A 15,716-nucleotide genomic window follows, 5' to 3' on the forward strand; every position below is an offset into this window, starting at 1 on the left:
AGTCCTTGACTGTTTTTTCAGCTTGGCTGTTGTTGGTATATATAAAGGCTACAGATTTATGAGTGTTGATTTTGTATCCTGATACACCACTGTATTCCTTGATCACTTCTAAGAGTTTTTTAGTGGAATCCCTGGTGTTTTCCAGATATACTTGCCTGTAGATTTTTATAATTATGGGAATAGAGTTTTTGTAGTATTCATTAAGGATTTTTTGAATTTCTGAGTGTCTGTTATCTCACCTTTATTATTTCTGACTGACAATGTGAAGGATTTTACTTTACTATCTCTGGTTAGGTTGCCAAAGATTTATCAGTTTTATTGATCTTTTTAAAAAAACAACTTTTTGATTTATTGATCTTCTGAATGATTCTTTTGTTTTTCATTTCCAGTTAATTCTGCTCTAAGTTTTGTCATTTCTTTTCTTTTAGTGGGTTTTATGGTGAAATGTTCTTACTTTTCCAGTTGCTTGGGATAGCCCTGTAAGTTGTTGACTTCTTCCATTTCTGTTCTCTTGAGGAAGGCTTGCAGCACTATACATTTCCCTATGAGTACAGCCTTTGCAGTATCCCACAGGTTTGAATAATTTCTTTCTTCATTATTTTTTTGTTCCAAAATTATGGAACTTACATCATAATCTCATTGATGACCCAACTATCATTCAGCATAACATTATATAGTTTCCATGACTTTGTTTGAGTATGAATATTCCTGTTGTAGAGTTCAACTTCTTTTCCCTGATGGTACAAAAAGATATAAGAAATAATTTCTATTCTTTTAATTTGTTGAGGTTACATTCATGACCTAAGATGTCATCAGTTTTGGAGGATGTTCCATGGGCTGATCAGAAGAAAGTGTATTCAGTTTTATTAGGATGAAATGTTCTGTACATTTCTGTTAAGTCCATTTGTTGTAGGGTCAAGTTCAAGTCTAATATTTCTTTGTTTAGTTTTTTCTTGGAGGATCTATATAACACTGACAAACGGTTGGTAAAATCTCTAACTACTATGATGCAGGAAGACATGATATTGCTCAGGTCTGCTAGGGATTCTTTTATAAATTGAGGGGAATTCTGGTTGGGTGCATAAATATTCACAATTGAAATCTCTTGTGTTGAGTATTTACTTTGAAAAATATGAAATGATGATCCTTATCTTTCCTTAATTTGGTTGGTTTAGAGCCTAATGTATCTGCCAATTAAATTGTAACCTCCACTTTTTCTGATTTTCATTTGCCTGAGTTATAGATGTCCATCCCTTCATCCTCAGTTTATTTTTATCCTTTAAGATAAGATGAGATTCTTGTTTGCAACAGATATCTGGTGTGAGTTTATGTATCCAATCAGCCAACCTGTGCCTCTTTCGAGTACAATTTAAACCATTCGTGGTAATTGAGAGAATTGATAAGCCTGGTAGTTTTTGTAGTGTCATGTTTTTTGAATGTCCACTAGATATTTTTAACCCTCTTACTACTGTGGAAGTTGAGTTTTATTCAAAAATTTCTGCATAATTTTACTTTGGTGGCATATCATTGTGCTGGTCATTGTGGAGTATGGGTCTGATAATATCCTGGAGAGCTGCTTTAGTTATGGCAAATTTCTTTAACATGTGTATGTCAATATAGTCTTTGATTTCTCCATCACAAATGAAACTTAGTTTAGCTGGATACAGGATCTTGGGCAAAGTTGTTTTGTTTTAGGAGACTGAAGATCAGGAACCATCCTCTTCTGGCGTGAAATGTTTTAGCTGAGATATTTGTAATCATTCTATTTCTCCCTGTGCAGGAAATGCTTTTCTTACATCTGGATGCATCCAGAATTTTCTCCTTCATATTAACTCTGGCAAAGTTAATTACAATGTGTCTAGAACAATGGTTCTCAACCTTCCTAAAGCCTCACCCTTTAAATGAAGTTCCTGTGGGTTGCAACCCACAGGATGAGAACCACCAGCCTAGAAGATGCTTTATTTGGATTGAGTCTTTTTTTTTTTGGATTGAATTTTGCTGGGGTTCTGAAACAGTCTTCTATCTGAATTTAAGTATCTCTTGACATGCTTTAGAAATTCTCCATTATGTCTTGGAGTAGAGCATTTGTACCTTTAAGACCATCCCCTTCTCCTTCAGGAATTCCTATAAGACAACTGTTTAATCTTTTGGAGTGGTCCCACAAGTCTCTCAGGGAATTATACATTTTTGCTCTCCACTTCTCTGCCTCTTTGAGCATTTAGGAGTGTTTACAACTTTGTGTTCAATGTCAGAGATCCTTTCTTCTGCCAGCTCCATTCTGTTACTGAGGGATTCTACTATATTTATCAGTTCTTTGAAGCCTGCAATTTCTTGTCTCGTGTCTAAATCCTTGAAGACTTTGTCTGTGAATTCATTGGTTTCGTGAGACAACTTTTGAAATACTCCTTGAATTTCTAATTCCAAATTTACTTCCATTCTATTAATCTTATTTGCCATCCATATTCTGAATTCTATTTGCGACATTTCAGCCATTTATTTTTGAATATCATCTTCTGTTGTGTCTGCTTTGTTGCTCCTTTGGAGATACAATCTATTCTGATTATTCATGTTGCCAGAGATTTTCTGCTGATTTTATTACATGACTATTCTTCACAGTTTGTCTAGAGAAGCTGGTACAGTGAAATTGGATTGAGGGCTCCTGGAGTTGTACTTAACCTAAGGTGACTAGATTTTAACATTGGTAAAGCGGGACACCATTGGGGGGATGAGGCCTGGGGGCGGGGCCTGACAACAATGCAAACTTTGATAAGCAGTTCTTGATAATCATTTCTCAACAATTATTTGTTATTATTAAAGTTTAACATTATAAAATTAACAAAAATAATATAAAATGCATATCCTGGCAAAATAGCCACATGGCAGCTGAAAACCGTATATTCCCTTCCTGTTCTCCCGTGTTCCCTAGCTTGTCATGCATTCTTTACAAAAATCAAGGCTTTTTAAAAATGCCCCAAGACACAGGACAAATTGTTAAAAATCAAGACTGTCCCGCCAAAAGCAGGACGTCTGGTCACCTCACTGGGTGGGGGGGGCGCTACTTGTTTGTTCCAGACAGTTTGGCTCCTTCTGAGCTAATTGTCCTTTTCTAAAAGCAAGGGAGGGAGCCAGACACCTTCTGATACCTTGCCCAGGAGGGGAGTAGAGAGTTTACATTAGCCTTTTCATTTCCAAATGAAGTTATATTAACCTCTTCAATCCCAAATGGAGTTACATTAACCTCTTCATTCCCAAATGGATTTACATTAACCTCTTCAGCAGTCGAAAACCATATATTCCCTTCCCATTCTCCCACTGTTCCCTAGCTTGTCATGCATTCTTTCCAAAAATCGAGACTTTTTTAAAACCCCACGGGACATGGGACAAATTGTTAAAAATTGGGACTGTCCTGCCAAAAGTGGGACGTCTGGTCATCTTAAAGTAACCAGACCTTTACCAAAGAACTGGGACTGGTGAATGAGGCTTTTCCCTTATAGCTTTACAAATATCCTGTTCAGTACTGTAGCCTGAGACTCTGGAGACCTGCTTGGTGTGATGGGGTTAGGTGAATCTGTATTGTATTCAGCTAGCATCTATCCAATCCTAATGAATCACTGGCTTTGGCTGAAAAGTTGGCTAGGAAGAAATACAAGCAACTAAGGCTGCCTTCTCCCTCATATGGGCAACAACTGGAAGAGGAGACTAACACTCTCTTACTACAACACAACCACAGCTCAATCTTGTAGGGTACGCAGGCAGCCAGCCCAGGTCAAGAGTTTCAAACAACTTTCCCAGTCAGCACAAATGCTGATCAAGCGGGAGAGCTCAGAAGGTCTCCAGCAACTAGACAACAGGGGTCCAGTGGCAGATCAAGTGTGACTCACTCCAGGGCTCCATGGAGTCTGAAAGGGCCACCCAGAAAATCAGTTAGTCCAGGGGTTCGGGTACCTCCTTCCCCACCTTGCACCTCTGCCACTCCCAATCACTATAACCCTGTAGGGTTGTGGCCCAGTTCCCTCCAGTGAGGAAATGTACCAGGGATTTGCTCCTGCCAGAGTCAGAGTTGTCACTGCCTCTTCAGCCAGACTGCCACAGTCTGCCATTAGCTAGCAGGTGGAGCTGAAGCCTGATTCCCTCCAGTGCTCAATGGAAACTGGAGATTGTTCCATCTGAGTTGGTTCCAAGCCATGGGTTAACAATGCAGTGAATGTTTTTCTTCCTCAGAGACTGCACATCTTCCCCAGATGCACTACTCCTCTCATATTCCTGCAGGTTGATGTCTGGCTCCCTCTGGCAGTGCACAGAATTGGGACAATGTCTCTCCAGAATTTAACCCTGGCAGGATTGCTCTACTATCAATGCTGCTTCAATGCAGGTGCTTCCGTGGTCTTCCTGTGCTTCTTTGCAGGTTCCAGAGCCTCCACCTGCCCCACGGCTTCCTGCACCTCTACCCATCACTGCACACTTTCACATTGTTGGGCCAGTCACCTTCCCACCTGCACATCTCTCCACTTCTACTCAAGTCACAGTTTCAGTGCAGCTGTGCTGCTACAGCCCATGCAATGCCCAGCCCTAGCAGGAAACCATGGACACTCTGTTCTCTGAAGGGCATGGGCTTTCAGACCACCAGGTGAGGGTGGAACAGTGGACTGGGTGTTCAGAATGGCAGTGAAAATATTTGTTCAACTTTTATGCCAGCCAAAAGAATCCCCAAGCTCACAGCATGATCTCTCTGGAGAAAGAGTCCCAGTCTTCAGCGACTCTCTCCCGTGGGGTGAGAGAAGAAGTCTTTGGTTCTCTGCTCATTTGTAGAGATCACACAGCAAGCCACTCTCTTGGGGGAGGGATGGACTCTCATCCTCTTTGGGATGGGTTTTGTACCTGAAATTTGCTTCCTTGGAGTTGCAGCTTGCCTCAGCAAGGATGACGTGCAGTTATCAATCTTCTCTCTCAGCTCAGCTCCTGACTTTCAGCTTTATTGGGTTCTTTCTGGCCATTATCTCTCCCCCTGGACAGGAGCTTCTGTTGAAAGCTAGGTCCAGTCAGCCATCTTCCCCTGAAACTTCTTTATTTTACATTCATCTATTCTTTCTCTAATGCTTTTTATTTTCTTTATACAGATCTAGTTTCTGATGCTTATTATTTTCTTTCTATAAATAACTTCTTATAACATCTCTTGTGATATAGGTCTAATGGCAAAAAACTCCCAAAATATTTGTGTGAGTCTTTATTTCTCCTCCACTTTTAAAGGATAAGTATGCTAGATAAGCAATTCTATATTGACAGTTCTCTTAAAAATTTAAATATTTCACTCCAATCTCTTCTTGCTTGGACAGATTTTAAAGAAAAGAACATCTATTATAATTCTTTTCTTGCCTTTAAAAATTAACTTATTTTTCCTTCTTACTTCTTTTAAGATTTTTTTTCTTCCTGTTTGATCTTCTATATGATGTAGAATATGCCTAAGCATAGCTTTTTGGTTTTAACTTTACTTGGTGGTCTCTGAACTTTCTAGAACTGTATTTTGTTGTCTATCATTAATGTATGCAAATTTATTGTTTCATACATTTCTTCTGTTGTTTTTGTTCTCTTCTTAGTGTCCCTATTATGTGTATTCTATGCCTTATGTAATCCCAGAATTCTTAGATATTCTGTCCCATTTTTTTCATTCCGATTTTCTCTCTGAATTTCAGTTTTAGAAGTTTCTACTGACATTTCTTCCTTATCACTAATTCTTTCAATGGCTGCATCCAATGTATCTATGAGCTCATGAAAGATATTCTTTATTTCCTTTATGCTGCATTTAAGTTTTAGCATTTTCTTCTGATTTGTTGAGTATTCATTTCTCTGCTTACATTATCAATATATGTCTTCATGTTGCCTGTTCACTTATTCCATTACACCCTAAGCATATTAAACATAGCTGTTTTAAATTCTTGGTCTGATAATTACAACATCTTTGCCATATCTGAGTCTTGTTTTCATGCTTGATGTCTTTTAAAACTATAAATTTTGCCTCTTAGTATGGCTTGCAATTTTTTGTTGCAAGTCAGACACGATGTACTGGATGGAAAGAACGGAGGAAAATTAGCCTGTCATGGCTAGGGGTTAGTCTATGTTTTCTGTTTGTTGTATCTGCAGACATCAGATGTTAAATTTTCATCTGGTATTCTTGTTTTCATCCCTCATGTTTTCTTTGGATTTCCCTAGCAATTTCTTAAATAACACCTATGTTGCATAGTTATTCCAGTTTATTCTCCTGTTACAGATAATCTTTATTAATGAAGTGGCAAAGTAAGTGTGAGCAAGAGGAGAAAGCATTTCATAGTCATATGATTGAGTGTTAATTATTTAGTTAGGCTGTGCCTACCCTATGACCCTAATAGGTTCTTGTCAGTTTTATTTTATTCTAATTCTTCCCTTGCTCCTAAATAATTCATTTACTTTTCTCTCTTACTTATTTTAAGATTTTTTTCTTCTCTGATTTTCTTAGGATGGAAAGGAAGCCCGGGGGTGGGGGTGGAGGTGGGTATTTTCTTTCTCTCAAGTGAGGTCCGTTAGTCTCTGATAAAACACTAATCTATTAAGTTCTAGTTTCTCTGAAGAATTCTTTGTTAGAACAGAATGCTTTGGAAGTAGTATTTCAAGATAGCTACTTTTCCCATCACCGTTACAAAACCATGGTGGTGGGAGAGTTTCTCCGATCTTTATTATGAGAACCTGGTAGGACCACTGAAGGTAAAACTCATGAAAGTGTGGATGTCCCTTGTGATTGGGACAACTTCTAAAATTTTAACTCTGAGACATTTTAATACTGAATCTCCAACAATTCATCAATTACAATTTAGGTTTTCCTACCTCTGTACTGTTTTCTACAGAGTTTTATTTTCCTAGGCTTTTCTTATATAGTTTGGATTCTATGTATATGTATGTCTTTCTCTTCAGTTTGGAGGGGAGTGGATTGCCATATGACCTCAGTGTTCTGATAAATCAAAGGTTGTTAATTTTCAGTTTGTTCATATGTTTTTTCTTTCTTTTTTTTTTTTTTTTGAGACAGAGCCTCAAGCTGTCCCCCTGGGTAGAGTGCCGTGGCATTACAGCTCACAGCAACCTCCAACTCCTGGGCTCAAGCGAGTCTCCTGCCTCCGCCTCCCAAATAGCTGGGACCACAGGCGCCCGCCACAACGCCCGGCTATTTTTTGGTTGCAGCCGTCATTGTTGTTTGGCGGGTGGGCTGGGGATTCGAACCCGCCACCTTGGGTGTACGTGGCTGGCGCCTTAGCCGGTTGAGCTATAGGCGCCGAGCCCATATGTTTTTTCTTATTGTGTGAATGACAGTGGTAACTTCCAAACTCCTTACATTGCCATATCAGAAACGTGAAGTCACAGTTAACAGTTTTAATCATCACAATAACTTTACAAAGCAGGTTTCTTTATTATAGCAATTTTGTAGCTGAGCAAACTGAGCATCTACTTTGTGTGACCAAGGTAACATAGTAAAAGAAATGTCAAGAATCAACGTCACTATAGCATCTACAACTTAAACATCATATTTTAATAACTCATAAACACATCCTTTTAGGTTTGATAAAAGCCTTATAAATTCTAGTCTACAATACACTTTCTTATATTTCCCTTCTACATCACTTATAGTTCATTCTCCATTTTCTTTGCTAGGTATTTCTCCTCTGTTCACCTTCAACACGTCAGAGTTGACCAAATCTGTCATAGGCCCCATTTTTTTTTTTTATCCACATATATATCCTAGGTTTTTGCAATCATTCTTATAGGTATAGGTTAGACACTGTGCTGTATTTATTATAACAACTCCAAAATTATTATTGACACTTGGGGTTTCATTTCAAATATTACCTTCTCAGAAAGGGTTTTCTTATGTTATTTTGTCATCTTATGTCCAGAATAAATAGGTCTTAAGCTAAACCAGGTGTAGTAGTTCACATTTTCTTGTTTTCTGTCTCTCTCCCTGATTCCCACCCACACACATATGATAAGAAAACCAAAATATTAATTTTCATTGTCCACAATGATCTACAACAAACTATGATTCAGTTTTCAAATTACTTTACCATAAACTGCTGATTATTGCTTTCTCGGAGGTTTTTGCAACAATATCTCCACCTCTCTCTTAATAGGGATTTTGACAAAATGTTCAACTCACCAGAACTTCCACCTACAATACGCTGTAAATCATATGGGTTGTTGGATCTTCCATAGATCTTGTTACTGGATTCATACCACATGCACAATTCACTACAGTTGGTTATGCCAAGGGGAATAGCACCAGCTTCCTTTAATAATGCCACCACAGTGGCATCTGTCTTGGAAATGGTATCACGACGGTCCATGAGGCCAGAAGAATTGGGCATTCCTTTAAGGGTCACAGAAAAGGAAGTGAGAATAGTCTTAAATAAATATAAAGATTGGAACTACTTATTGAGTACCTACAATGAATCAGCACAGCTATTATTCTAGGTGGTTTGCTTACAACTAAGACATTGAAAATTGAGTTATTGAAAATTGTGCAAGCTTTGGAGTCAGACATGAATTCAAATGCCAACCTATACCTAAGCAACTATTCACACTTTGAGAAAAATCACTTAACTTTGCTGAATTCAGTTTTTTATAAGGATTAAATGAGGGAATAAATGTAAAGTGTCCAAACAAACATGATAAATGTCAGTTACTGTTTAAAAATTCATTATCCTATAATCTCAATTGCTATTTTTATTAATTCATCTTAGTGATGGATAGGTTTAGAGAAGTAAAGTAATGAACCATGGTTCATACAGAAACACAAGAGAGAGGCCATGAAAGAATACAGATATATATGAAACTTAGTATAGAACAAAAGTGACATTTAGATACTTAAGAAAAGAATTAGAAAAAAAAAAAAGAATCAGAAAGAGAAGAAATATAAATACAAGGAAAAGAGAAGAAAAATATCAGAAAGACAAAAATGATACTAAGAAAATTACCTTTCAATATGAAAATGTATATATATCTCTACATCATATCATAAAATATGGATAGACTAAACAATTCAATGCGGAAAATAAAGCTAGAAAATATTATAATAAATACATGCAAATATTTTCATAACTACAAAGTTGGTCAATATTTTGCAAATAGGACATGAAAACAAAAATTATGAACACAAGATTCATTCATTTAAACGTACTGTAAAATTTTGTTCAACAAAAGTACTCATAAAGATAAAAGATAAGAAACAAATTAAAATAAGTTATTTGAGCCATAAGTATTAAATTATTGGTATTCAAAATACATAAAGATCTCATATTGATCAATAATAAAAAGACGAATGTCCAAATGTAAAATGGGAAAAAATTAAAAATTTTATATAGAATATGAATCTTTCTTAATGTAGAATATAAATATCCACTCGGCCTGCTTGTGCCTCTTCAGTAGTTATTATGTCTCAACATAATAACTAAGAAAATGACATGAAGGTTATGTTAACCAGTTTGATGAAAATATTTCAAATTGTATATAAAAACAGCACACTGTACCCCATGACTATATTAATGTACACAGCTACAATTTAATAATAAAAATAAAAAATTTAAAACACCACAAAAAGAGAACCCTGAAATGCCTAAAAACATATGAGATGATGCTTATTTTAAAAAGCACATGAGAAATTTTCAAATTAAAACAATAAGAGATACTATTCATCACTTATCAAGTTTACCAAGAAAGAAAGAAAGAATAAAAAAAAAAGCAAGAAAGAAAGAAATTCTAGCAACACTGAGTATGAGTAAAAACATAGAGAAGTGGAATGGGCCCTATACTTCTAGTGTAACAAAAATTCATAAGATGCTTTGGTAAGCAATGCCACAACATCTAGTTGATATTTCATACTACCCCTCTTGAGTGTACCTGTAGTTGTTCATTGACTAGTTTCAGATTAGTATACAGTACATGGGATGGTTATTTTTTCTTTCTTGAAATACTTTACTAAAAAGGATGTTCTTCAACTCCATTCAGGTAAATGTAAAAGATATAAACGACAAAGCCTAGCTTCCACAATGACCCAAGTGATAAAACGAGGCCACAGACCTCCACAGAACAAGATGAACAGAATGAACAGAACTCCACCATCTTTATCAATTCTCTCAACAAATGTGAATGACTTGAATTCATTACTGAAGAGGCACAAGCAGGCCAAGTGTATAAAAAGGCACAAACCAAATAAATGATGTCTTCAGAAAACACACATCTAATCTCCTACAACAAAACAAGACTCCAGCATATTTTCCCTGCCACCTTGAACTTCCAATCTACTCTTCCCCTCTTGCTTGGTGCTATAGAAGTCCAAGCCCTCCAGAGACCAGAATGTCCGCACTCCTTGGCTAGGTATGGGCATTGCATAGACAGTGGCAGTGCAGCTTTGCTATATCTGTGAATCCGGTAATAGTGCAGAAAGACACAGAGGGAAAGGTGTCTGGTCTGTGTTTGAGAAAGAGTATCTCAGCACTGGGCAGAGGATTGGGTCTCCATGCCATGGGTAGAGACTTAGGAACTGCTGAGGTGTGTGAACCCAAGTGAACACGCCTCCCACCCAACATCAGCATGTATAGAGCAATCCTATGAATAGGGCTGAGGTTGAATTTTGGAGAGTGACCTTCTCAACTCTATGATCTGCCAGAGGGAACCAGACCTCACCCCATAGGGATACCAGAACAGCAGAACAGCAGGGGCAAAGGTGCAGTGGTTGAGGGAGAAATACATTTGCTGTCTGGATATCCTTAGGTTTAGATTGTGCTCTGATGGAACACTCTTCAGTTGCTATCAAGTACCTGAGGCAGGCAGGCTTCAGCTGCCCTGGCTGGTTGGTGGCAGAGGGTGGTAGCCAAGAAGAGGAGGCATTGACTTTACTTTGACTCTGGAAGGCACAAGCCCCTGCCAAATGTGCTTAACGGACAGAACTGGGCCACAGACACTAGGTTAACAGAGACTGGTGGTGGGGTTACCAGAGACTGGGGTTACCAGAGTCCAGTGGTGAAGAGGAAACAAGGTGAGGAAAGAGGCATCAGCCTCTTGGTACAAACCTTCTATTGGATGGTACTTTGTGACTCCTCGGAGCACCAGAGCAAGCCACACTTGAGCTACAAGTAGACTCCTGCTATCTAGTTGCTAGAGATGATTTGAACTCTCCTGCTAGAGAGTGGGTGCTGATTGGGACAATTGGTTGGGAACTCTTGAACTGGACAAATCAACCGAGGATACTCCAAGGTAGTACCCTGGTTCTGTTGTAATGGAAAGGTTTGATTTTCCTCTTCCAGTTGTTACATGTGGGGGTCGTTATGTCTTAGATGCTTATATTTCACCACAGCTGAGACTTCAACCCTGAGTCACTGATTCACTAGGAATAGACAGAGATCAGCTGAATAAAAGACAGAGCCATATACCCCACCACACCAAGCAGGTTTCCAGAGTCTCAGGCTGTAGAACTGTATGGGTCCTTTGCAAAGCTGTAGAGAAAAATTTGCAGTCACCAGCCCCACCTCTTTGGCAAAGGGCTGGTCAATCACAACCCCAGAAGCCCCCAATCCAATTTCGCCCTACTTGCTCATTTAGCCAAATGATGAAAAACAATCATGGGGCAAAATAGCAGGAAAACTCTGGCAATATGAAAAATCAGAACAGATCAACTCCCCCAAGAATGAAAAACCAACCACACCAGGGAATCCCATTCATAAACAGATAGCTATGATGTCAGAAATCGAATTTAGAATTTGGGTTGCAAATAAGATTAACAGAATGGAAGTAAAGATCGAATTAGAAATTCAAGGAACAGTTCAAAAGTTGTCTCAAGAATTCAATTTACTCAAAGAAAAAAAATCACCAAAGATTTTGACACATTGAGGTAAGAACTTACAGCCCTCAAAGATCTGAAAAATATAGTATAATCCTTTATTGACAGAATGCAACAGGCAGAAGAAAGGATTTCGGACACTGAAGACAAAGCCTTTGAATGCTCTTAAATGCACAAAGAAGAAGAGAAGTGGGGAGCAAAACTGGATCATTCTCTCAGAGAGCTCTGGGATAATTCCAAGAAAACTAATATTTGCCTTATAGGAATCCCTGAAGGCAACAAAGTTGCTTCAAAAGGTTCAGATGCTCTTCTTCAAGAGATAATTGAGGACAAATTCCCAAACATAGCAAGAAATGCTGAAATCCAGATAGCTATAATTAATTTCACCAAAGTTAAAATGAAGGAGAAAATACTGCAAGCAGCCAGATGTAAGAATACTATAACCTACAAAAGGAAAAATATTAGAATGACTACAGATCTTTCTGCTGAAACTTTTCAAGCTAGAAGAGGATGGTCATCTACCTTCAACCTCTTAAAACAGAACAATTTTCAACCCAGTATCCTGTATCCAGCTTAACTGAGTTTCATTTATGATGGAGAAATTAAATACTTTAATGATATTCACATGCTGAATAAGTTTGTCATAACTAAACCAGCTCTTCAGGATATTCTCAGACCTGTCCTCTACAATGACTGTAATGCTTTACCACCAAAGTAAATTAACGTAGAAATTTTTGATCAAATTCCAACTACCGCAGTGGGAAAAGGATTAAAAGTGTCCACTGGACTTTCGATAAATTTAACATCCAAAATAAGACCAGGCTTATCACTACTCTCAATTAATGTGAATGGCTTAAATTGCCCTCTCTAAAGAGGCACATGTTGGCTGATGGGATACAAAAATTCAGGCCAGATATCTGCTGCATAGAATAATCTCATCTTACTTTAAAAGATAAATATAGACTCAGGGTAAAGGGACGGTCATCTATAGTTCAGGCAAATGGAAAACAGAAAAAAGTAGGTATTGTAATTTTATTCAAAGATGCAGTAGGCTTTAAACCAACAAAAGTATAGAAAGATAAGGATGGTCACCTCATATTTGTCAAGGGCAACAGTCAACATGATGGGATTTCAATTATCAATATTTATGTACCCAACCAGAATTCTGCTCAATTGATAAGAGACACTCTGACATGAGCAACATGATTTCCACCAGCACAATACAAGTGGGAGATTTTAACACCCCTTTGGCAGTATTGGATAGATCCTCCAGTAAGAAACTAATGAAAGAAATTTTGGACTTGGGGGATGAGGGGCAAGATGGCCAACTGGAGCCAGCATTCAACAAAAGCTCCTCTCCAGAGGGAAGAATTATGACCAGAAAGTACTCACAAATGCTAAAAACGGGGAGCTGAGCTGAGAGAGAAGAGAGAGAACTACACATCACCTCTGCTAAGGCAAACTTTGACTCCAACAAAGCAAATTTCAGATACAAAACTCACACCAAAGGATAAGTATTGGCCCCTTCTCCCAGGAGTGTTTTCTTTTTTCTTTTTGGCTCACTGTAGGTTTTCTACAGGCAAGCAGTGAACTGAGGACCTCTTATGTCACCCCGTGGGAGAGAGTTGCAGGAAGTGGGCACTACTTATCCAGAGGCACCCTGCTGTGACCCTGAGCACTCACATGCCAGGCATGAAAGTTGAACTACAGTTTTTCCTGCCATTTTGAACCTCCACTCCACTCTCTTCTCCTCTCACCTGATGGTACAGAAGCCTAACTCCTGCAGACACTGGAATGTCTGCAGTTCATTGCCAGGTCCAGGCACTGCAAGAGTCATGGTAGAAAAGCAACACTGTAACAGTGAGCCCAGCAGCAGTGCAGACAAAGCGGGCCAGGCTGTCAGGCTTGGCACTGCTAAAGTGCAAACCAGCTGTGAGAGGAGGCTTGCAAGCCATGTGCCCCACCCTACCAGTATTGAGCACAACACACCCCACCCTGCCAGAGCCATGCACCCCATACCTGTCCCAGCCAGAGCTGCCTTGCCAGAGTCGTGAGACCCACAGCCCACCCACCCAAAGCCACTGGTCTCAAACCTCGCCCTGCTGCTAGAGCCATGCGCCCTGTGCTCCCACAGCAGCTGTTACAGCCAACTCCCTGGCCATAGGAGCTGCCTGGGAGCTGTGCAGGAACACCTCTCACAAAGATTCAGCAACAGCAGAGCAATGCCACCAGGGTCTAATCTTGGAGAGCTAACCCTCCAACTCTAAGGACTACCAGAGGAAGACAGACCTTGCCCCATAGGGATACCAGTGTTGAAGGGCAGCTATGGCAAAGGCACACTGGTTGAGAAAATCATTTGCTGATTTGTTATCCTCAGGGTCAGACTGAGCTTAGGTGGAACATTCTCCAGTTGCCATTGAGTACCTGAGGCAAACAGGCCTTAACTCTCTCAGCTGCCAGGTAGCAGAGGATGGTGGCAGGGCCGAGGGGGCATTGACTTACCTTTGACTCTGGTAGACACAAATCCCTGGCACATCTGCTTATTGGAGGGATCAGGACCACAGCCCCATGGGGTTACCAGTGACTGGGAATGAAAGAGGTGCAAGGTGGGGAATGAGACACCAGCCCCCTGGTCCAACTCTGCTACTGGGCAGGCCTTTCTGACTCCATAGAATGCCAAAGTGACCCACATTTAAGCAGCCAGTAGTCCTCAACTATCTAGATGTTGGAGATCGTTTGAACCCCTCACACTGAGAGTTGGTACTGACTGGGTCAATTGGTTTAGAACTCCTAACCTGGACTAATCACCCAGAGACTCTCGGGTGTACCCTGGTTGTGTGGCAACAAGAAGGGTTGATATTCCTATCCCAGGTGTTGCCCATGGGGGTTGAGGTGTCTTAATTGCTTATAATTCTCCACAGCTGAGATATAAACCCTGAGTCACTGAACCACTAGGATTGGAAAAAGACCAGCTAAACCCAAAACAGAGCCACCTACCCCTACCACACCAAGTAGGTCCCCAGAGCCTCAGACTGTAATGTACTGGTCCATTAAAAAGCTGTAGGGGAAAAAGCTACAGTCACCAGTCCTAGATCCTTGGCAAAGGGCTGGTTAACCACAGCTACAGGAGCCTGAAACTCAATTTCACCTTACCTGCCCATCTAGCCAAATGGTCATAAATAATCATGGGCAGAATCAGTGGGAAAACTTTGCCAACATCAATAAACAGAGGTGATCGACTCCCACAAGAAATAACAAAACAGACACACCAGATTATCCCATTCATAAATAAATGGCTGAGATGTCAGAAATCCAGTTCAGAATTTGGATGGCAAATAACATCAGCAGAATGGAGATAAAGATGGAATTAGAATTTCAAGGAGTAATTCGAAAGTTGTCTCAAACATTCAATGAATTCAAAGACAAAATCCTGAAAGATTTTAACATATTGAGACAAGAACTTGCAGTCCTCAAAGATCTGAAAAATACAACAGAATCCCTCTGCAATGGAATAGACCAGGCAGGGAAAAGGATCTCTGACACTGAAGACAAAGAATTGAAATGCTCCCAAAGGCTGAAAGATGAAGAGAAGTGGAGCACAAAAACAGATTGTTCTCTCAGAGTGCTCTGGGCTAATATGAAGAAAACTAATATTCACTTTATAGGAATTCCTGAAGGTCACAAGGTTGATTTGAAAGTCACAGATGGGGGGGCGGAGCCAAGATGGCGAACTGCAGCCAGCTTTTTACAGAAGCTCCCGTCCAGAAGGAGGCTGAAAGGACAGAACCTTAGCAAAGTAGCTGATGGTTTGGAGCAGAGACAAGAGAGAAGATTGAAGAGTGCACTTCAACCTTCCTGAGGC

At 39.6% G+C, this 15,716-nt stretch overlaps 1 protein-coding gene across 1 annotated transcript in view; it reads right to left on the reverse strand.

Annotated features, from left to right (window-relative positions):
- The window catches only part of FAAH2 (fatty acid amide hydrolase 2), a gene marked incomplete at its 3' end in the record, with an annotated part of 63,876 nt that extends 55,489 nt beyond the window's left edge, over positions 1–8,387 (reverse strand). Inside the window, 1 exon segment of the mRNA XM_012813995.1 lies at positions 8,177–8,387. Within this exon segment, the coding sequence (XP_012669449.1) occupies positions 8,177–8,384 (208 nt within the window).
- Positions 8,388–15,716: the final 7,329 nt, after the last annotated feature.

This window comes from Otolemur garnettii, unplaced genomic scaffold (genome assembly GCF_000181295.1).
Source record: "Otolemur garnettii isolate 467f Iridium unplaced genomic scaffold, OtoGar3 scaffold00437, whole genome shotgun sequence".
Taxonomy (NCBI): Eukaryota; Metazoa; Chordata; class Mammalia; order Primates; family Galagidae; genus Otolemur; species Otolemur garnettii.